The sequence below is a fragment of the Rhopalosiphum padi genome, chromosome 1, assembly GCF_020882245.1.
Source record: "Rhopalosiphum padi isolate XX-2018 chromosome 1, ASM2088224v1, whole genome shotgun sequence".
NCBI classification, from domain to species: domain Eukaryota; kingdom Metazoa; phylum Arthropoda; class Insecta; order Hemiptera; family Aphididae; genus Rhopalosiphum; species Rhopalosiphum padi.
In genome coordinates, this window is record NC_083597.1 from 69,262,206 (window position 1) to 69,286,093 (window position 23,888).

Consider the following 23,888-nt stretch of genomic DNA (forward strand, 5'->3'; position numbering starts at 1 on the left):
TGTTAAACAAACGTTTTATGATGCGGTGATATATACCTATTGCTACCGTTAAGTATTTATTTAAAGAGACGATAAAGTAACAATCTTGTTCCTTAAATCCTGCCAAAATACTAAATACAAAACGAAATTGGTTTAAAAAAAATTATATAGTATATTATATATATATATATATATATAAATATATAATGCACATAATTATAAGTTATCTAATAACAATAAAATCATATTAATATAATATTATTATTATAATAATAGTTGTTAACTATTGTTGTATTAAGAAAGTTTGATGCATTTTTAATGCAATAGAGTGCTCGTGCTATAGTTTCATTATAAATCGCTTAACGACTTCTATTGGTAATTACATATAATTACATAAAATTGCACAAATAAATATATACGTAATCAAAGCATAAAAAAGAAGTGGTTAAATAACCTCTATATATTTTTATGAAAATGAATTATTATTAATGGAACATTGAAAAAATACAAAATTTATACCTGAAGTAACCGTAATAACTTCTTTCATTTGATACAAAATAAAACCCACAATAATTATGAATTGCCTGTAATGTCGAATAAACTAGGTATTAGATACAATACAAAATATTAACGTTTAGTTTACAGTTTACATAAAATATTTTTATTACTGAAATCACAGTGCATTGTTGTTATTAATCACATAGGCACATCAGCAGATGTAGTTAGGCGTGTTGTAATAGGTAGTAAATTGATAGGGCGTAACTTTGAATTGTTGTAGTTCAAACTGCAAAAAATGCCATAAAACCATTCATAATATATCGATTTATATAATTATGTATTTTATTTAAAAGGTGAAAAATAGTATTCGTGTAATGAGGATGAATGTAACTACGGATCTTTGGAAATACACCAAAAATTCATTGGTGCTCCAACAAGATAATTTTACAACAAACGTTACAGCCCGATTGCAGAAATTTGAAGACGATTTAATATATGCAATTAAACGTAAAGGCTGGGATGGCGAAGAAGACACTAAAATACAACAATGGACCTTCACTGGGGCTTTATTTTACTCAATAATTGTTATTACAACTATAGGTGAGTACTCACAAATGCAATTATTTAAATTTATTTTGAAGTATTACCATATAATATATGCACACACTATATAAATATGTAATATATAATACGATTTACAAGTATTGTATTCCTGTATAATTTATATTTATAAAGGAATTTATCACCATAAATATTATAATATCCTAAACTTTAATCGTTTAATTTATATTTTTGATAATCCTAAGATATGTCTGCCTATAGTTTTAAAATTATTTTTAATTTTGATGTTGGTGCATAGTTTTTTAGTTATTTACTGAATCATCTGCTTATATATAAGCAGATTAATGATTTTAAAAAAGTGTTCACTTGTTTTATTTTAAAAATGTATGTAAGAACAATTATGTATATGAATACACACAAATATCCCAAAAATTATAGTAATATAAATTATTATACAATTTTAACTAAAATGTGGGCTATTAAAATTTATAGTAATTAAATAAATATTTGTTTGAACAAGTTAATTTAATTTATTCTTGAAATATTTCTATGCGTTAATTGGTAATTAATTTTCTGTTAAATGCATGACAAATTTACATAAGTTAAATAGATAACATATTGTGTCTTATACATAATTAGCATTAAACAAACATCAAACTAATTTCATATATATTTAAGTTATTGTGATGAACTTAAACTGTTAACATAGATTATATATATAAATAAATATCCTGCATTGTTTTATATTTAACTTGGAGTTAGTTTCAATTTTAAGTTTTAGCATACACATTGCTTTATCCTATCAACTTATGATCATATTTGATATCTACTGTTATGTCATATTATACAATATGCCAAATAAGTAACTAGAAAAATTGGTACTTAAGTACTTTATTATAATGGTTATACAAAGTAGAAAATACCTAACTTAGGTAATTAAACGTAGCATTAATTTAGTAAAATAATATCTAAGTTCACATCTTTATTCGATCGATTTTTTTACTTAATAAATTAATATAATTTATGTGTCAAATGCAATGAGGTATGTACACAAAAAGTGATAAGGATGATATGAAATTATTTTTTTTATTATGCTATGAAAAATATTTTAATGAACAAAGTACACATTTTTGTATTATAGATCGTGATTAATGAAAGTGTGTCAACATATTAAATCAAACTTTAAATTAACTTCTTTAATGTTACTTATGAGTTATGACAACTTTTAAAATTTTGAAAGTAAGATAAAAACAACACAACCATCAGCTGTTGATCTTGTGAACTCTTAGAATGGATTATTATTTAAGCCATAAATGCAGTAACTTCTTAAAAATTAATTTCTGATTTAATTTATTTTACTTGTATACATTTTACTTATATTGTTATAAATATATTAATATTTAAATGCATTATAAAACAATCTTTTTGTATCTCTGAAGATATTATTTTTTTAATTAATTTGATGTAGATGTATAAAAAAAGACTAAATATGCATTATGATACTTAAAAAAAAAATTAATTCTAGAAACACTCATTTGTCACTAAAATAATAACAAAAGAGTAGTGAAAATTTTATTAAGATATTTTGAACAATTAATTTTACTTTAAAAATACTTTAATTTATTCAAAGTTATTTATAATATTCTAAATTATAAATATTAGTATTTCTTCAAATGTAAAAATTAAATAATAATAAATTAATTTATACATTATATTTTATTAGGTAACTAGTAACTTAAATCAGTTTATCCAATTTTACTGTAAATATATTGTTAATTTTTACTTTAATTACCTATAAAATAAATGAGCTTTATTGTACTCATATTCTTTAAAATAACTCATTTGGGTCACATATTGTTTTTTGTATCGACAAATTTAACTTTAAATTCATAGCAAATGAAATACAAATTATTATAACCATATTAAATATTGTATTTTATTTGAATATTTTTGAAAATGTTGCAAATCAATTATAATAGATAGTATAGTTTATTATAATAAATAATTGTTTGATATTAAATTAATTATATATTAACGTCTATTTGAAAAAAAATGATATGTCATAACTCATTATTATTTATTTAAATTGATTCATTCCAATCTTTATAATATTTTAGTATAAAAAGGTGTTTTTCGTAACAATATAAGTACCTACATTTATTTACACTTTTAATATTTTTACACCATCACATATAAATTATTTGTCCATAATTTATTGTGGAAATATTTCATTAAAATTATTTAGCATAAATACGGATATTTTAGAATTTTATGTGTATATACTCTTCCTATTTTAGAAATTTCATAACTTTATAGTTTCACAACTCTAATCATTACATATTATATTACATGACAAAATATTCCACTAAAATAATGATTTGTAACTATAGTTTTAAAGCTTGAAATATTAATAGCGTATACATTTTATTTGAACATTTTTTTTTTAAAATTTGAAAATTTTCTTTTCTCGCTTTTCTTACATGATCATTTCATTTAATGAGACATTTTTTGTTCCTTTAATCTTTATTTTGATTTTTAAATTCAATTATGATTTTTGTTTTTGAATGATTTGTTTTTATATCTTTTATATTTTACGTGTAAAATTACGTGTTATCAGTAACACATGATAGAACTTATTTAATAAAACATGGTTTTGTATATCTATAATAATTGAGAAACATACTCACGTAATGTGTTTTATTATCGTTTTAACGAAGAATATTTAGTTTACTTTTATATTTGATCTGAATAAACACCCAACATAGATTTTTTTTTAAATTAGATAAATCGAAATTTGTTTTAGCAACTGTTTTAGAATTTTGCGTTGAATTAAACTTACTTGTAGATAAATTGAGACTTATGAGTTATTATATTCGTTGTTGTTAAAACTAATTTGAATATATATATATTATATATTTAAATTTAAAATAAGCCTCGTCAACAGTTACTGTGGTCATTGTGTTGAATTCACATATTTTATTTAAATAGATAAATTTAATAGATAAATATAGATATCATATAAATATTCAATTTTGACAAAAACTAAATTATTAATTTTAAAATGTACAAATAGCATTGTGAATACCTCATTAAAATAATCCTATACTAATTAAGATTTATTTAAAAATGTATTCACTAAAACATATAATTATTATTTCTATTCTTACCTAGATGCATATTTCAGTTTAATTAATTAATTAAAGTAACTTTGCAACTGGGCTTATAATAATAATGTTTTAAAGCTAGGTATATCTCCTAAGGTCAGGATAATGACGTTATATCGTAAGGTCAATATTGTTACCTATTAATATTGTTATACCTATTATAAAATAAATGATAAATATTTGGCATCTATAATTTAATAAAAATATTTACTTGAATTGCCCCCTAGATATATCAGATAGTTCAGTAGTTGAACGTTTTTTACTCGAATATATTGTCTCCTGTACACACACTATATCGATATAAAACAATTTTTCAAAACTAACTTATTTCTGGTTCAACTATTTTTACAAACTTCAAACATACTCGTAGTAATTACATCTGTAATGTATTTATTATGGACCCCTAAATTCCAATACAAAAAGTGATGCTTGATAAATTGAATAAATAATGAACAAAAAATTATAAATACAATTTCATAAATTTGTAATTACGTAATTTTACACTATATTTGTATTTATTATAATATTTTGATAAAACTAACTTAATAAGTAGAAACATATTTATTAATTAAATAATTGTATGGTATAAAAATATTTTTTTAATATAGTATAATATGATTCGGGAAGAAATTTAAGTAAAAAAAAAAAAATTGTGCCATTAATTCCGCTAGTACAGGTAGTTTTTAAAATACATTTTTATACACATGATGCAGGCCACTTATGATGGAAAATCAAACATAGGTTTGAATTATTGAAAATATTTAGTGAAGAAGATAAACATAAAAACGATATAGTAGAATACATATTATTTTATAGTTATCACAACATAAAATGTATTTATAACTGTTTAAAAAATAATGTATTGATAATCTACAAAATAAATAAATCAGGTACCAATCATCAATCATATAAATTATAACCAAATTTAAAATTTCGCAATTAAAAAATGGGCTTATTCAATTTGTTGACTCATAAAAAACGAATATTTATATAATATGCTATTAATGGTTACAAAACATAAAATAGTTAATTGGATATAATTTTAGATCTGCATTTTATATTTGGTTATAAAATATAAATAATATATTATACGTCATAATATTATTATACAATTAGTTCGAAACTATATTATTTAAATATAATAATTATTATTCAAGTACATAGTTATTAATCGTATTATTATCAAAATAAAAATATAAATAATTATCCAAGCCAATATATTTGTTCAAAATGTTGAATAACTTTCGGTTTAAAAGCTATAAAATATTATTTCACATAATGTGAATATTTAAAAGGAATTTATTTTATAATATAAATATTTCCCGATTTATAATTTTGTAGGATAACCTGATATATCACTAAGTTTTCTTTTCAGTTTATTTGAAAAAATAAATGTTAGTAATTTAATTATAGTAAAACAATTATATTATCATTCATCAATATAATGTTTATGTCAATTTAAAAATGATTTATGTAGTAATAATTTGTAATATTTATTTGGAAAATTTATATTTAATCCATCACACTTTTCTAAATCAACTGCAATGGTTATTTTTTTGATATGTATGGAAAACAGTAGCTCAATTTGAGTCATATAACTTCAAATTTGTGAAATATATGGAATTATTATTGTGGCTCTTTGTGGGTAAATCAATACTAATAAAGGAAATGTTTGGTGGAAACTTAGATTTAGGAGGTAATTTGAGTGCATTAAAATATATTTATGTTAGTACTAAAGTAGATACTTAGCTATTATAAAAGTATTTAATTTGTCGTTTAAATGTACGAGTTTTTTTGTTCTATTCAAAAACGAAAATTTTTTTCATGGGACATATTTGTATAAATTTGTAATGCATTTATAAATTATTATTAATTAACATGTTTATTTAAATATTATTATAATTTAATAAACAATACAGTGAATACTTACATAATGCACAATACTGTTTCAATGTGTTTTTAAAGCAACTAAATTACTCGTATAAATAAAATAACTAAATACTAAATATTTCCATAAGCAGAAAATAAACATTACAGACTAGTATAATAGTAGAAACGATAGGAACAATATTGTGGTGGTTTTTCCACGACACGATCATTTTTAAAATTTGGTATAGCCTTCAAAATATTATTTTTAGACTAATTATTATACATTAATTCCACTTATAATAATTGTATAATATTTATTTATGTGTAAATTCAGAAATTGGATCAGTCACTATGGACTTGTGACAGTCGATATAAGATGTTTGAAAACTATGTTCTAATAATTAAAATTTCAAACGATGTAACGCTACTTATAAAAAATTAATTTTGGTCAGAGATTTTATGTTGTTACGTTGTAGAAACAAGTAGTACTGGGTTAACGAATATGCCGCCTGGGGGCAGATTTTAAAATTCCGCACTCTACAACCCTTGTACTCATCATAAAAAATTAAATTATATTAAAAATAAAAGCGTTAAAATTGTTATGATATTTGTATAAAAAAAATATGTAAGACATAGAATAAAAGTTATTGCCTATGTAAAATATAATGCTGATTCACACTTTATATAAAATAAACAATAAAGAAAAAATGTATAAAATAAAATCGTAGTCTCGAATATTATAAATTAGGTTTCTTACATCTAGTTTTTAAAAGCTTAGTATAAAATAAAATGTATGAATCATGATTTGATATTTTTCATTATTAAATAATACAATATAATATAAATAATATAATATATATTATTTTTTATTTTTTACGTGTTCTAATTTATATAATTTTATTATTTTGTTTTAATTATAAATGTATTTTTATTTTACGCTAGTTTTTATTTTTTTGTAGAAACTTTGAATTTTAGGTGTCTTAGAAATATTTAGTTCGTTTCTATTATTTTTTCTTTAGCTCTTTTACGAAACTTGGCACCACTTTATGCGTTCTCCACACATATTGGTTGAAATGAAAACGCTAAAAAAATATTAAGACCATTTAATTTTTAATCAATCGGATTAGACGATAGTGTAATAAAAACAATTGCTTGGTAGTGTACAAATAAATAATTTGAAAATATTATTATAATAGTTTGATAATCATAATACAACCATACAGAGAATATAACAAATACGTCAGCGTGTGTATTGCTGTAAATGTATTGTAAGTATACAATTTATATTCGAAAATAATACGAATGAAAATAGAAGTGTGTCGGTCTTGGTGATTTCATATGGTCTTTCCAATAATACACCGAACACTTGCAACGTAATAAATCTGAAGTAGATGGTATAATATTATTATTTGTTATGCAAATTTTTCAATAATTAATAATTCTTCCTAAACATTATAATACATTTAGAACACTTCAAAACTTTGGTTTTCAATGTTATAAAATGTTGTCGCTTGTGGTAGCTACCACCTTAACCCTCTCCTTGACCTGGCACTGGAGACAAGTTAAATTTAGTTTTGTATATACAGTAGTTAATTCGACAAAAGCAGAGCAAAACCACTGTAGCCACATACACTTATCCGAGTACAAACGTCAGACATATTATACGCTATACACTACACAGTACAAAAAGTATCAAGTGCGCATATTATACGTACACTTACATAAATATGTGGCTGTAAAGTTTTCACCTACTCTCCCAAAAATTTACCTCTGTAGTTGGAAATGTTTTTTTGTAATTTAATTAATCAAATTTCATATTTTTTTTTAAAACATAAGTAGTTTATAAATATGACTTGAGTATTTTCTAAAAATAGCATAAAACCTTCATTAGGTATTTATATATTTATTTTTATTCTTATTTGTTACTATAATTATTATTATATTTCAATTCTTATAGGAGATTCTTGTAGGGAACGGATTTACTAGAATTTGCATATATTATATTATTATACATTTTATTTTATTTTGATAAATTTAGTGGAGTATGTAAGATTAACAAGATTAACTATTTTTAAAAGTTTGATATAGACACTAAGTCAAAAATTCGTCATTAAATTATTAGTTTTTTTTTGCATATTTTTATGGTCATATTTTACAATACATAATTTAATATTCTTAAAAGTTCTTATATGCACTAATATAGCTTTTGAACTCATTACGTATGTTATGAGGGGCTAAGTAAATTGAGTCTGACTCAGTTTACTACTCCCGATGTTATGACAATATGAATATGATAGTCAAGTTTCTAAAACAAATTTTTGTTATTTTTATACAATTTATTATAATTTATTACAATTCACCTTAAATTTTTATCAATTGATAGTACGTAATATATGAAAATATTTAAGCTCAAAAATAATAATCTTCTAAAGTACATATGAATTATTATTTGTATACAATTAAGCAATAATGTAAAGTAAAAATAATGCTTCTATTCAAACAATTTTAAAATAAGCTCAAAAAAATTATACATTTTTAATTTTTCGAGCACAGCAGTTGTTATTAAATATTTATAATTTATTAATCATTGAAAACAGAAAAATTATTTTGTATCTTGTTCTTGAATGTATTTTAGGTTTATATCGTACAGAATTTATTTTATATGATTTAAAATTTGGTTAAAATGTATACATAATATTTATTTATTTATTAATGTCCATAAAGTATTATTGGTTGCGTTTGTAATATTATGTACCTGTTATATTGCATATTAACATATTTGGGTACATGAATTATAACATGATTAATGAAAAATTACAACTTATTTGTTGTAGGCTATAGCATAATGATAATTTATTTACTCAATAAAATAAAATATAAATAAATAACTAGTAATACAAAATCTAGATGTCTAGAATACAGTTTACAATAATATGTTGTTAGTATAAGAAAAATTATTATAGTTACTTACATATAACAAAAAAAAAATATAATAAATAAATTGTGGTAAGTTTTCATTATGTATAAGCTAGCTTTATAAATAAATACATAGTTATTAATTACATAGTAATTTATATTATGTTTTGGTTTTAAAAAATAATTCATACTTATTAGATTTTTTTATAAATTCAAAAAGTATTTATATGATTTTAAGACGTAGCTATATACGAATATAATATATATATATATATAATATAAGATGTAAAATAGTTTTTGTATTGTCCTGTATTCGCAAGCATACTCTTTTATCACTTTCCTACTATAAATAACTGATATTTTACAATATTTGTTTTACAATGAAGCATACATCAAGTATAAATTAGCATTTTAAAGTTATAATACAATTTATTCAAATAAGAAAAAAAATATATAATAATTATTACATTTGTTTATAATAATATTATTTAATATACCTACAATTGTCTTGGAATAATAAAAGGATTGTTTCCATACTCGTTTGGTCTTCTGTTAAATAATGGTTCATTAGGAAAACTGTTACCAACTAGTTCTTGTCGATCAATAAATTCCTGAAAATTGTAGTTGTAATTAAAAACAAATTTAAGTTGCAATAAACTAAAATATTTCACTGGACATTTTTTTTACAATATATTGTTTTTAAAATACTAAAATCTTAAAAAATATGGTTATATTTTTACTTATTGTCGAGTATTTAAAATTATATTACTTTGTTTAATAAAATCAATTATATAGATATTATAAACAAATATTTTAATAAACTAAAGTACTAGTTATAGTTTATGGATTTTCTTAAATGCTAACGCAGGTTATTATTTTTCGAAGTCTTGAATATATAATATTCAAAATTTTTATACCTTAGTATTTAAATATTGAACTACAATGAATCATAATTTCTTTTTAATTATATATTTGGAGTCTTAGATGTTTTGTTTTAAAATAAAATTGGAGTATGTGATCGAATAAACTATATTCTTGATATATCTCGATATTAAACGATCGACTTAACAACTTCAAATTATAATACCTTTCATTAGGTTTGTTTGTTAGTACCACCGATGATTTAAAAATATACAATAAATAAATCTTTGTATAATATAGTAATTATTAATAATATAAATTTGTTATTAAATTGTAGTTATATTGGCTATAAGCAAACTTATGTTAATTAATTTTTTTTTTAATGATTTGTATTATGCAATAGCCTTAAACTAATATTAATATGTGTATATCATGCACTTACAGTTTGTGGTTCTTACATTTTTGTTGGAAACTTGTCCATATATACCAGGTTTCAAACCAGGTCTGTGACTTCCACTTGGGCCAACTAACACGGAAGGTATGGGTTCGCTACGATCTCCTCCATATTTGTCCACTTCTTGGCTTCCTGAATTTGCGCCATCAAAATCGTTGTAACAACAGTATTGTTTTCCTTCATCACAGCTTCCCTAAAATACATACATCAATTAATATGTTTTTACTAAATATCTGCAGATAACTAATAATCTTGATTATTTATTTTTCTTTTTTAATGAAAAACTCGTATTAACAATGTTTTGCAAGTTATTAGTCCATAAAAAAAACATATAAAGATTTGTTCGTATATATTTAAAAGATGACAAAAGGATGAGTTTTCTCTAATCCGATTAATAGTATGATGAGCTGCATGTGTGTAGCCACCGCAAACTGTTTGTCCGCCACAAAAACGCATGTCACATAATAAAATCGTTCGAATCAGGAATCTCACAGGACAAAGAAAAAGTTTAGATAATCACAACTATATTATATATTATGGTGTTTAGAGTTCTCATTCCACATATTATCATTTATACTATATAAATCTTATTAACATGGTTTGTTGTAAAAACACATTTTTAACGAGATAATATTTTATTAAGATAAGAAGAATTATTTTGTCTGACAATCCTTTAATTCGGCTGTTGAATATAAAATATTAAATGGCGGTGGAACCAGAAAACATAATAAAATGATTACTTTCAAAAGGATGAATGGTAAATATTAAACAGTGAATGTATTTATTATAGAAGTCTTTTTTTTTTAATTTTAAAGCGTATTATTTCAATTAAACTTTAATTTTAATCACGCAATGAGGTAAATGTATTAGGGATAAGTGATAAAAGAGAACGGAGTTTGCTATGGGATTACTGTTGGGTTATATACTGTTCATTAAAAACCGAGTAGGTATTATGTAATTAAAAACAGTAATATTTCGAATTTTAATTATACGGTAATAAATATAAATTACTAAATGCTCGTCGTTTTTCTTTTATAAATAAATATATATATATTTAATACTGGCTCATGTTATTTTATACATTTTCCTGAAATCAGAAAATTAAAGAGTATAATATAGCAAAGTTAGTTTGGTTGTAACATTGTTTTATTAAAAATTGATAATAATTTTAGTATTATGAAAAAATCAAAATATGCCCTGATAAAATCTATTTATATAGTAATTATCTCAATATTGTTTATTTGATTAGCTAATTGAACATTTTTTTGTTAAAACCAATGAAAAGTAAAAATCGAATTAAGCTCCATCAAAACACATTTTGTTCTGTGTTTTTTTTTAAATTTATTCAAACATTTTATTATCAATATATGTTATGGATTTTTCCACTTACTAAAATTGACTTATTATAGTTACAATGTTTTGTAACAAATATAACAATTTCAATTATTTGTGATTTTTAAACCTATATGCTCTGTATACACAGGTTAAATTGCAATTATTGGTTTTAGTTTTATCAAGATAAAGAACGATATTTCTCATATGCTAGACAATTATCTTTGTTTGTATCCCTTTAATTCAATATAGATACTTTATCAACTATAATTTAATTTGATACTTTAGAATCAATTCAATTAAATTAAATACTTAAGTGCTCTCTATCTAGACAATTCGGTAGCAATAAATAAATTTGAAAAGTGCCCGGTGCCAGATGGGTATATTAATTTTTATTCACGCGTAAATCTCGACAATAGTGTATAATATAATAATATATTGTACTTACAAACTTGATCCCAGGAGATTTGCAGTTGAAAGAGAATGAGCATTTGCACTTTTCGAAATTTGTGGGATCACCATTTTTGTGGACTGCCGGTCGTTGCCACGAGGGCACTGGTCCAGTGAGTATGCCGACTGCAGATCCGGCTGGTTCGGTAGCTACGGGTACGGGTTTCCTGGACGGCGCGTGCACGGAATCGATGATCACAGTCGGCCGCTGTGGTCGCGAAGATGCTTGGAAGTTTGATAAAGGTCTTTGCGGTAAGGTATTTGGCGGCGGTGGTCTGTCGAAGGGCCTGCTGCTAAAGGTCTCAGATATATGGATCGGTTGCTGGATCAAAGGTTCCCTATCCGGTACATAATCCTCGTTGACTTCATAGCGCCCATTTCGTATGGAGTCATCCCTGTACATATTTTAACCATTTGGATTAATGTTTGTTTTACGTGTGAGACGTAAAAATAATTAGTCTTAAGCTTAAATTTAGTATCTCACTGCAGTCGTTTCAGAATATCACCGCTATCCATCCATCATATTATATTTAATTATTACTTATGCAATTATTTTATTGACATCAGAATTATTGATGTAAAACCTATCATTAATAATATTTTTAGTGAATACTACAATAATTTACGACCATGATTTTCACGTTAGAACAATTTCGATGTAATCTTATATAATATATTAGTAGTTTTATTGAAATATCTTTAATCAAAATATTGATAGTACTATTTTATTTGTATTTGAAAAATCACTTTAAATACTAAAATAATTTTTTTTTTTATTGATGGCTAAATAGAAATATTGTAAGTCCTTTTATGTTTTAACTAGTTGATACAGTATAATATCATATTTATAACTAATAATTCTTTAGATCATATATTTTGGTATATTCTGCAAGTGGTATAGTGATGCTAAAATTAATTAAATTGATTAGAGATAATGTAATAATTATTATCAATTTTAAATTGATATATTAAAAAAATATGTAATAATAAAATATACAATAATTTTTACAATGAATTTTAAGTGAATATAAAATAGTAGATATCTGATTTTGCATTTAAATACTTTTTACAAATACTTATTTATATTTGTTTTCAAATATTGTTTTTCAAATACATCTCAAGTACATTTTAAATAAGTTTTATGTTTAGTGTATCCTGTATCTCTATTCAAAATTTAAATACCAATAAAAATTAAAAGTAAAATATTGTGTTGTAACTTTTCATTATTGTTCTGAATGTTATCTTTCAGACAATAATATGTTTATCTTTGTAATCTGTTTTTATGTTTAATGAAATGTACGAAAAGATAAATGTATTATCTTTATTCTGAAATCGATGTTTAAACTCGTTTTTGTGTGTATTTATTATTACATTTTTTTTTTTTCAAAGAAAAAAAGTCTTATTGCTTACCTGTAATGTTTGGTATCCAGCCTTGGGTTGTTGGCGGGTTGGAATAATGGACTGGGTTTTTGGTTGGGCTGATTGCGCAATAACGGTTTAGCTATTCGAATCACCTCGTCGGACGAAGACCCGATTCTCGAGTCAGCCTTTGATTGCTCGTTTGACCTGCCCCATACCCATTTATCGTCGTCGGCTAAAGTGACGCCGGTTGACGCCACAAACACTAATAGTACCGCAAAAAGCGGTCTGTTATAAATTTCTAAAAAAAAAACGTAATTATTTATACAATTTTACGATTAAATGTATCTAATACTTATAGTTTATATTGTATACTACGTTTTATGTTCAGAAATAAATATTTTATCGAATTATTTTCTAATTGCATTTTACCTTAATTAGGATTATTTGGTACCTATTTGAAGTCAATGATTAATATAGGTACATATCGTGTATAATAATAATAATATATAAATACAACGTTATTAGTATATTATTTAGTCGGTAGTTCGTTTTCTAGCGCAGATTTTAATCCAGAGTTTAAATTGTTTCGTAATAATATTAGGTTAGAAGACTCGTAACATTCTAGAGTTATTCAAACACTCAGGATGTACTAACCTATGATTTTTGGTTCGGTGAATCATTAGTAAATTGCAAACTTATAGTTTTAATTAATAATGATTAAAGGGATATTCATATATTATATTACATAATATTTTAACTGTTTACATTAATTTGATAAAAAAAAAAAAAATCAATATTATTATATTACATAGGATAATTCACCAAATATGTACATCCCTATTTTTACTTAAATAATGCAATTATTCAAAATCTGGTTCTTGAAATTTTTAAACATAACTAAAGATTATATTTTCTTATTTTTTAGATTTTTCGTATTATTTTAGAAGTTTGTCGTGGAGAAATAAACTTCTGTTTTTTAAATGACAAACCCCTTTTTTTAACGATCAGTTTTTGAGTTATTTAATTGTATAAACTAATAATAATAGAACCATGATAATGGGTTTGGAATATAATATGAGAGTTACGATGATTTAAAAATGTTAGCAATTGATGTTAATCTATCGATATTTATAATTTTTAATGCTATATACATATATAAATATATTCAATATTGATAATAAATATATATGCATACATTTTTATGTTTTTAAAACCATTTTTAAGGACATTATTCGTTTAACAATCTTAGCAAGTAAAAAATCTCGTAAAAATTTCGAATTAGGCACATCAACATTTTTAATAAAAATATGATTCATTGATCATTAATAATTAGTCTACAAAAAGGAGAAAGTTCTTATTTAAGAAACAGAAATTGTGAGTGAGTATGCTTGGTGAATTACCTTGTATACCTATTAATTGTTTATTTTTGTTTTTAAAAATTATTCAGTATGAAAATGAATATTTTTTGTAATGTACTTATCGATTTGTTACATTCCTAAGTGAAATAATAAAAATAATAACTAGGTACTTTTATTAAAAGTATATTTGTACCTTAACACAAAATATTATGTATTCTTAAATATAAAAAAATATTGTTTTGTATTTTATATTATAATTTCATTATTTGTTTTTTATTTCTGATCTGGACGTATTAAATATATTGCACAATATCATTAAAAACAATGTGTGACTGACATTTATAATGAAAAAAAAGATTCAATAAAGTTTATTTGTTTTTATTTTTACCTTTATTGTTTTGTCGTATAATGTATACATTATTATTTAACGAGTTGTTACCGTTCTTTGATAATTTTCTTTCAATTACAGCTAAATCAATTTTTATTTCAAACATTTTAATTGCTTTCGTTCAAAATTCAAATAAATTTTCTTTTTAGCAAATATTGTTGAATTTATAATTACATGTACTTGTATAACTTATAACTTGATAAATAATCGTTGAAGTCCATAAATTTAACTAAATTGTCTAGTATAAAGATATATCACTTATTACAAAAATAGACAAAATTGTTTATAGTATTTCATAGAATCTCTTGCAGGTATGGTATTAATACAACAATAGTATTTTCGTGTTAAGATATCATAAAATTAGTGTTATGCAAGATTACAGGCTTCGAATGTTTCACAATAGTTGATGATACCTACCATTGTAACAAATGGCCTAATTTTATTTGTTGACGGGGGATAGGTTTGCAATTTGAAGTTAAATATGTGTTATTATTCAGTAAAAATTCGATTTGAAAAATAATTTTAATAAAATATACTAAAATGGAATGAAAAAATACTGAATTTAATTAAATGCTTTTGTTAGAGATTTTAAATGTTGATTATATAATATAATTGAATGCTGCTATAGTCGTATACTCGTATGCACCTATTAAAATTCGTTATGATTATTGTGTGCTAGACTTATTTTTTCATTTATTCGTTTAATATAAATTACATTCTGTTAAACATAAACAATACGTTACATTGACGAGCAAAAATTATATGCATAACAACACGGAAGTGACGAAGGGGAAACTATTCAGTAGCAGAACCTCAAAATTTGTTAATGCTTATTAAGTTTTTATTAAAATATACCTTTGAATTAGTTTATTTTGTTTTGACAATAGATATTTTGTGGTAATGTGAGGGAAGACATATTGTTAATTTTAAGCGGAAGCTTTTATAATGATTTTTGTAAGCTCAGTGACTGTTGGTAATTTTAAATTGCCACGGAGTACAACAAAATATTACATTATCACCTCACATTTTATAAATTTAATGATAAATTGTTTCTAGGGATAAAATGTGTTAATTAAAAAATTCAAGTCGAAAAATGTATAGTAGATTCAAATATTATTGTTTAAAATATACGTATTACATATTTTATTTCATGATGAAGCACCTCTATTGAGGTGGCTTTTTTTTATCGATATTTCAATATTTTATTTATTATTTATTTTATTAATTAAGCTTATTGTTCAGCTTTGTAACAGATGGCCAATAAAGAATTATCTTTAAAAAATAAATGTTTTCCTTACAAGCATTTAATATATAAATGCCTACTCAATTTTTAAGTTATATTAATTAACCATATATTATAACAATTTAATTAAAATGAATTCATATTAAATATTTTATTTATTTAAGAAATCTATATTTATTAATTAAGTATTAATTTAAAAACGTATTAATTAATATATTCTTTTCAAATTTACTTTTTAATTTTTGTTCATAGCTGTGTTTGTCATTTTCGATTTTAATTATTATATAATTGAAAATTATAAATTATATTAATAAAATAGTCTATCATAAAATATTAACATTTATAGTGTCTTATGAAACTCGTAATTTTATTGCTTACATTAGCAAGAAAAATATTACCTCAAGTAAAACTATTGGGTTGCTATACTGTATGTTTCGAAATACATATGTATAAATATTAAATGTAAGTAATTCCATTTTATTACTTGTCATTTATTCGAGCCTATTTTTGAAGGAAAACTACTCATCAACATTATAATGATCGCAATACCCACAGTTAGTGTTTTCTCGTATAATGTTATGATCGTCTGTTTATTTTTATTAAAATTCGTTCATCTATGATTTTATTGGTACACAACGATGTTTCATTTTTAATTTATATAAGTACCTGTATATATTGTATTAGTTTTATTGATTGAAAACTAATAATTTACTACCACATAAAATCAAATTTAATTTACAATTTATGCACATTAAATTTTATTTTTTCTAAATATAGTTTTTTTTTACTGCATGAAACGAATTAATTTGAATAATTTGTGTATGGAATAAAAATTATCCTGACAATTTTTTTCTCGATGGTAATCTGCATTAGATGACTTGGCTTGTCAAAGATCATTTAATTGCGATTCGGCAAAATAATATAATATTTTAAATTATATATTTTTTATTATTGCATTTTATATATTTTAGTAAAAATCGAATCAATTTCGTTCAACTACAGTTCGAGTTCATCCGAATCGTATAATTTATGGTTAAGCTCAACGTATTTATCATATTCGGACATTCGCTATTGTTATTGTGATGGCCAATGAGTTTTCTCACGTTCGCCTTGACACCGAATCGCCACAATATTATTACATTGCCCATTAGGATTACCGGTATCGTTGATTTCATATGTCCATTTCACCCATCAGATCGCGAGCCAGTAATTCTTAACGCTCCCACGCGGCCAAAATGTAACGCATATATTTTGTTTTGATACACGCAAGGTCGCGAGACCTTGTCAATTCGATCTGTTGTCCTCGTTGGTAAAAATACGTATGTACATGATATCCATCGTTTAAGACAACCGGCGATCGTCAAATTATTATGTCAGCGATATTTAATACACAGAGTTTCATTAAATTCAGCAATATAAATTATTTAACTCGGTACATGGATATATCCTAATATGTAGTGGCTGACAAATGTTGATTGTTTAAAAATTAAATATAATAATATGATGTACCTATGCTGTATTTTAGAACGAAATAATACAATAACAGACTACACAGAATAGCTATACAAATTTTCAATTTAAACTTAGTCCGTATAGTTTTGGTAGAAATAAGAATACCAAACAATGATTTAGTAAATAATATTTTAAGCGTAAGCTCATTTTTAAGTTTTGAACGTAACATGTTATGAACAAAGCATTCACCAGTGTGTTTGTATGTATCAGATGTTTTTAAATAATAATATTTTATAGTTCTCATTATCTTGTGGTTATATAATACAAGATAAGATTTGGTAAACTTAATTTTAATTTATTATTACTTATTAGAATGATTTATTTTTTTTAACCATATTTCTGGGGTTTAATCTAAAATTACTTTTATTACTTGAAAATTATAACTATTTGTATAATTATTTTAACATTCTTATTGTATAACCTATGCATGTGTAATAACAAATAATAGTAATTATTTTATTATGAAAGACAATAAAAATAAAGATTTTATAATAGATCATTTAAGGGTTATAATATAATTCAAAAGTGTATTTATTACAATAAAATAAAAACATTGTTCACGGAAATATTTTTTATTTTATTTTTTTTCTAACAAGAAATAAAAAATATAACATAAAAAATTAACTATCAAAGTATAAGGGTTAATCATAACATGGAACCGACCTTTCCTGGTATGGTAATAAAGTACAATTTTATCATAATTATTTTTTTGCTATATTTAACAACATTATTTAGGGTAATGGTGGCAAAATGGTAATTAGTGAACTGAAGAACATATTATACAAACATAATCCTACATACAATAAACAGTCATTAAATATATAAATGCGTTGTTCATATAGTATGTAATGACGTTTTTAGTATTTACAAAAAATAAAACATTAAAAAAAGATGTCAGTCAATTTCTTATTTTCTATGATTTACTATATTATACATTTCATCGGTCGGGTTTCAATAAATATATACTTACAGCTTATTATTGTTTATTTTGATGGTTATTTTAATATTTTGTTTAATAATTTTAGTGTTTTTAATTTGATATCTTTAAATTTTATAATATAATATCCTAAACTTTAAAGAGTTATTAATATGTTTTTAATGTCCCTAGGTACTTTAAATTTCAAATGACTATTAAATTGATATAGTAGAATTAATATTCAAAGTTGTATATAATTCAACGGAAAAGTAAGACCTTTGAAATGTCCTGTGTATATGTTTAGGTAAATAAATACGTTTTATTCGTTTTTCGATTATGTATTTGAATTGTATTTTTTGTTTTTGTGAATATTAGAAACTGAGAGGTTAGATATTATAATATTATTTCATGTCTACTTCATGCTAATTTCAGATGAGTATTATAATGCATTTATATTAATGATAATAAGATGGTGCTTACCATAAGAACTTGTAGGAGACACCATTAACAAATTCTTAATTCAACTTGAATATATTTTCATAAAATATTATATTATATGGTTATTTTTTTTTTTAGAGGGTTAGTATCGTGTCTCTGTATAACTATTGATGACTATTTAATTACAAAACGTAAAATAGAATGCAGGCAAATAAGTATGAAAGGAGATATAGCTTATTTATGATTTACTAGAGAGAGAGAATTAAAGCTAGTATATTTTTTCAATTCATAGTTAATATTCTAAAATATAATAGTATATATATATTATTTCTACAGCCGCCATTTCTACATTTATATCTGGTTTTAAAAGAAATACTAAGTTTTAATCCCCAATACACGTTACGATCTACACGTATTTTTGGGAAATATTCAATGTAGTAATTACATAGATATCCACTGTAATATTATTACAGCTATTGAAATAATTTTCCTGCTTGTTACTGGCATTAAAACTTAATTTTTAACAACCACACGGATAACCTATAATGACGAAGTCAGAGCGTGTCTTAAATTGATAGTTTTTCGCACCGAAACTTTAGAAAACTTTTCACACATACAGAACCGATGAAATGAAACGAATGCGAGTCGAATTGTAAAAGTCATACCAATATAATATAATATTATTGAAAGATAGAGAACATTTTTACTTATGACGTTACTATTTGTTGTTACTCACTCGCCATTTGTTTATTGTCGTCTTCGGCGTGGCAGTCCGTCTAATGAGCGATATCGGTATACACAGTTTGACTTACATAAGATTAGTGAGCTCAGTTGGATGCGAATATTTTAGACGTTGACGGCATCGTGGAAAAGAGAGCGTTTAAATGTTATCTTGTCGAATAGAAGGGGACGACTATATAACCGGCAAAAAATCACGTGGGAATGTTGCTATTGTTATTGTTCTTCGGTGGTGGAAACTTGGATGCGTTTGAAAAGTTATCAAGTTTGTCGGTGCGATCCTCTATAATAATATTGGCAAATGCCCTCTTACCTTCAAAATTCACGCTCAAAGGACGACTGGATGACTATAATATAATACACACATTGACATTGAAACATTCTTTCCGCGGTCGAAAATGTGTTTTACTGTAGTGGGTACCGATGGTATTTACTTGTAACGAAAAATTTTAATATAATGTATAGGTCATTGAATTAAACGAGATTCAAATATTCTTTTCAAATATTGCTGCTGAAGCATAAATGAAACAGCAAATCTTAAAATCTCAATTCAACGGTCATAACTTTTAAGTGCTTATAATAATATTATTATAATGAAAGGAACTTCAATTTTTTTTTTTAAACGAACTAACAATAGAGTTTATTTTATTCCAACTGTGTATTCGAACATTGATTATTATGTATAAAAAATATATATAGTATACAAATAATAATATTTATTAGTTGGTCAAAACAAAAACAATATAAGATTTTTATTTCAAAAAATAGGTACAAAAATCAACCGAGGCACTTAAATTTTGGTTGAGTATTGTCAACTATATATATATTGTACATTATAAAATATACATATACCTAGTGACTGTATATATTATAATATTTCAATATACTATACAGTACTCTGTTTGATATTTCTGTTGTATTTAAAAACAGAAAAATTATAATAAACCTATTATGTATAAATTAAATTAGTACTGTACAATTAAAAGTTTAGGTTCGTGATGTTACGTATTTTAAATTTTAATCGCATACCCTACCTTAGTAACGCACCAAAAATATCATTTACATCCACGTATATTATATTTTATTAAATAAACGGTCTTTAAAAACTAATAATATTATAACGATACGATATTATTTAAATGTTTTTGTATATGTTATATAATAATGTATATGTCACGCGTGCATACATTGTCTACGAAGTGGAACGTTTTCGGGATAAAATAAATGAAAAACGCTTTATTCTAATGTATACACGTAACCTGCAGTCATTATATTAAAATGTTTTATCTTTGGTAATATACACTGTTCGCGATACGCGTATACGATGCGTTGTGACATGCGCGACGTCCAGACATGACGGCCGAAACGAACGGAATAATAATTATACGAAAAGCGAAAAATTAATTAAATGATCGCGTTCACGCGTAAACTACTGGAGTGACAATAATATAATGCCGTCGAGTGACGAGTTCCGGAATCATCCGTCTGGGTATAAATAGGACTTTTGTGGACACTTAGGATTATCTTTAACGATAATAACAATAATATCCAGGGATGAAAATTCAATTAAATTCGGGGGAGGGGGGAGTTACGATAAATTGATTGAAAGAAATTGAAAGAGAAATAAGTTATAAAATGTACTTATTCATATCACTTAATGCTTTAAAACGAGTAAAATTTTTTTTAAATAATTATAACAATAATAATAATTATCATAAATTAAAAGAAAAAATTGTATGTTTACAATAATACTATTCCGTTAACTTGCTCAATTTGTCATATTTTTATTTTAAATAAACTATCCCTGACAAAATATATTCAATAAAGTTCACGTATTAAATCATATCGCAATAATAATTAATGTAAATTTGTAAACTTACGCCATTCTTAAACAAAATAAACTATCACGACGTAAAGGTATGTTACTTATAAACAAACATAAAATATATAACAAGTTTGTATCACAACCAATTATCCAAATGATCAGTTATCAATTCGAGCATACAACTTATTAATACCATGGTTAATAATTGGTAAAATAATGATTGACTTGAAGACCGTTTATTTTTCAGTTAGTTTTACAATCATGGATTAAACGTTGAGCTATCTCGGGCATCCCTCTCCCATTCCATATAACACTGAATCATCGTATTGAAATATTATATAGGTAGAACAATGTTTTTCTACTCTATATATAATATATTGTTTATTAATAAAAAAATTAAAAACTAATTACATCAAATATGGTAATATTGAGTTGAACTTGGAGTGGAAACGTTCACAGGCGATTCTATCAGAATTAGCACTAGCCCAAATATTAGGAGGGAAAAGAACGTACTATTATCCTCTATGTAATTAGTTAATATAATCGTAAAATTCGTTTATTTTCCTTTGAATTTTACGGTATTAAATTTGAACCCAAATGGATACGGCGTCGTCATACTTGTGCTGTCTGAAGTATACATTGTTTGATACATTAATTGATATCTCAGAGTCTAACACAGTTTTATGGTATTTAAAAACGCTGTTTACTGATTTTCTTTTACACGAATTATTTATTTGTTAGTAGAGAGTAGTTTTTTTTTGTATGGTTATGTATAAAACCAATATTTTTTATTTTTAATTAATATTTTATTATCGGTGTAACATTTAGTATGGATATGAACGACATGTCCGTTGTATTGAAGTGTTACTCATGAAATTCATAATTTTTATATGGATTAACATTATTTTTCCCTTTTCACTAAAAAATTAATGAATTACGTCCATTTTTTTTTTTATAAATTTTAATTTAATTCTAAGTGCATTTAATATTTGTTTAAACGTTAACTTTGTTAATAATCAACGAGTACTGATTCAACAACATGCCCATTCTATTTCGTTTCATAGCGTAATAAAGATAAGTTTAACGATAGAAATAAGTAATGCATTTAATTTTATCACCATGTAACCTTATAGGAGAGTACACATTGGTGTAGTTTTGTTTATGTAGGTCGGACTTACATGTGGTCGGAACTCGACACATTTTTCCTCGTATGGGAACTTACCAAGCCCCAAATGACGAGGCCGATAATTTATTTAAGAACCGAGTGTGCTATTTGTGCTCAGTATACATCCAAGTCCCTTTACAAATTTAATTTTCGAGAATAATGCACATACGTTTATATTAATGATAACAGCATTGGTACACATCGTTATTCGGTGTTTACGTACAATTAATTCGACGCCCGAACTGCAGCTACAACAGAAATCTGCTGCAGTCACGCATCGTCTATATGCTCGCTGTTGCAACACATCGGGATGATAGTCATCGCGCGGACAACGACCGCGTGTTGTATAACATCATGACGTTATGTATACAACCGAACTTGGACACGGCTAACCATCGTCGAATTCGCGTATAATGATGACAGACTTTGGGTCACGGCGGACAATGTTGATTTTGTTCCGCGGTGCAGTGCCCTTTAACGTTTCAAACGTCAATAATTGATCCGTGCATTTGACGCTTTTTACCGATTACACCACAAACACACGCGTCGCAGCGTTCTGACGAATTGTACTCACTACCTAAAATTATATAGCGTTTAATCCTTCGGTGTCAACAGTTGTACAAATCCTTGCGATCGATCACATCATTATTATCGTGATACGATTTGTCGGTTGTATTATTAGTATTACATTACCTTAAATTTATAGGACATATTATTGTATACATATACGGAAAACAAGTTTTCAGACGTTTTTCTGCGAAACGTGTTTCCTGTATACTATATATATTACGGGCCAATAATCCGATGAAATAATCGCGTTCACGGTTCGAAACGTATAATTAATTTATACATTAACCGT

At 24.6% G+C, this 23,888-nt stretch overlaps 2 protein-coding genes across 5 annotated transcripts in view; one reads left to right on the forward strand and one right to left on the reverse strand.

The window, feature by feature from the left end:
• LOC132923483 (uncharacterized) overlaps positions 1–23,888 on the forward strand; it is a 61,252-nt gene that overhangs the window by 5,413 nt on the left and 31,951 nt on the right. For all 3 annotated transcript variants that reach the window (XM_060987516.1, XM_060987525.1, XM_060987533.1), the window contains exon 2: positions 831–1,077. In XM_060987516.1, coding sequence (XP_060843499.1) covers positions 831–1,077 — 247 coding nt within the window. The remainder of the gene's footprint in view (positions 1–830; positions 1,078–23,888) is intronic.
• LOC132923503 (uncharacterized) lies at positions 8,893–20,196 on the reverse strand. Of its 2 annotated transcripts, none has more exons than XM_060987545.1 (5): positions 20,038–20,196; positions 13,495–13,744; positions 12,083–12,479; positions 10,307–10,495; positions 8,893–9,598 (listed from the first exon to the last, which is right to left on the reverse strand). In XM_060987545.1, exons 1-5 carry the CDS (start codon positions 20,042–20,044, stop codon positions 9,485–9,487), a joined length of 957 nt encoding a protein of 318 aa, XP_060843528.1. In that variant the 5' UTR covers positions 20,045–20,196; the 3' UTR covers positions 8,893–9,484. The 2 variants fall into 2 exon arrangements, with proteins under 2 accessions (XP_060843528.1, XP_060843537.1); XM_060987554.1 differs by having other exon boundaries at positions 9,468–9,598; positions 10,291–10,495.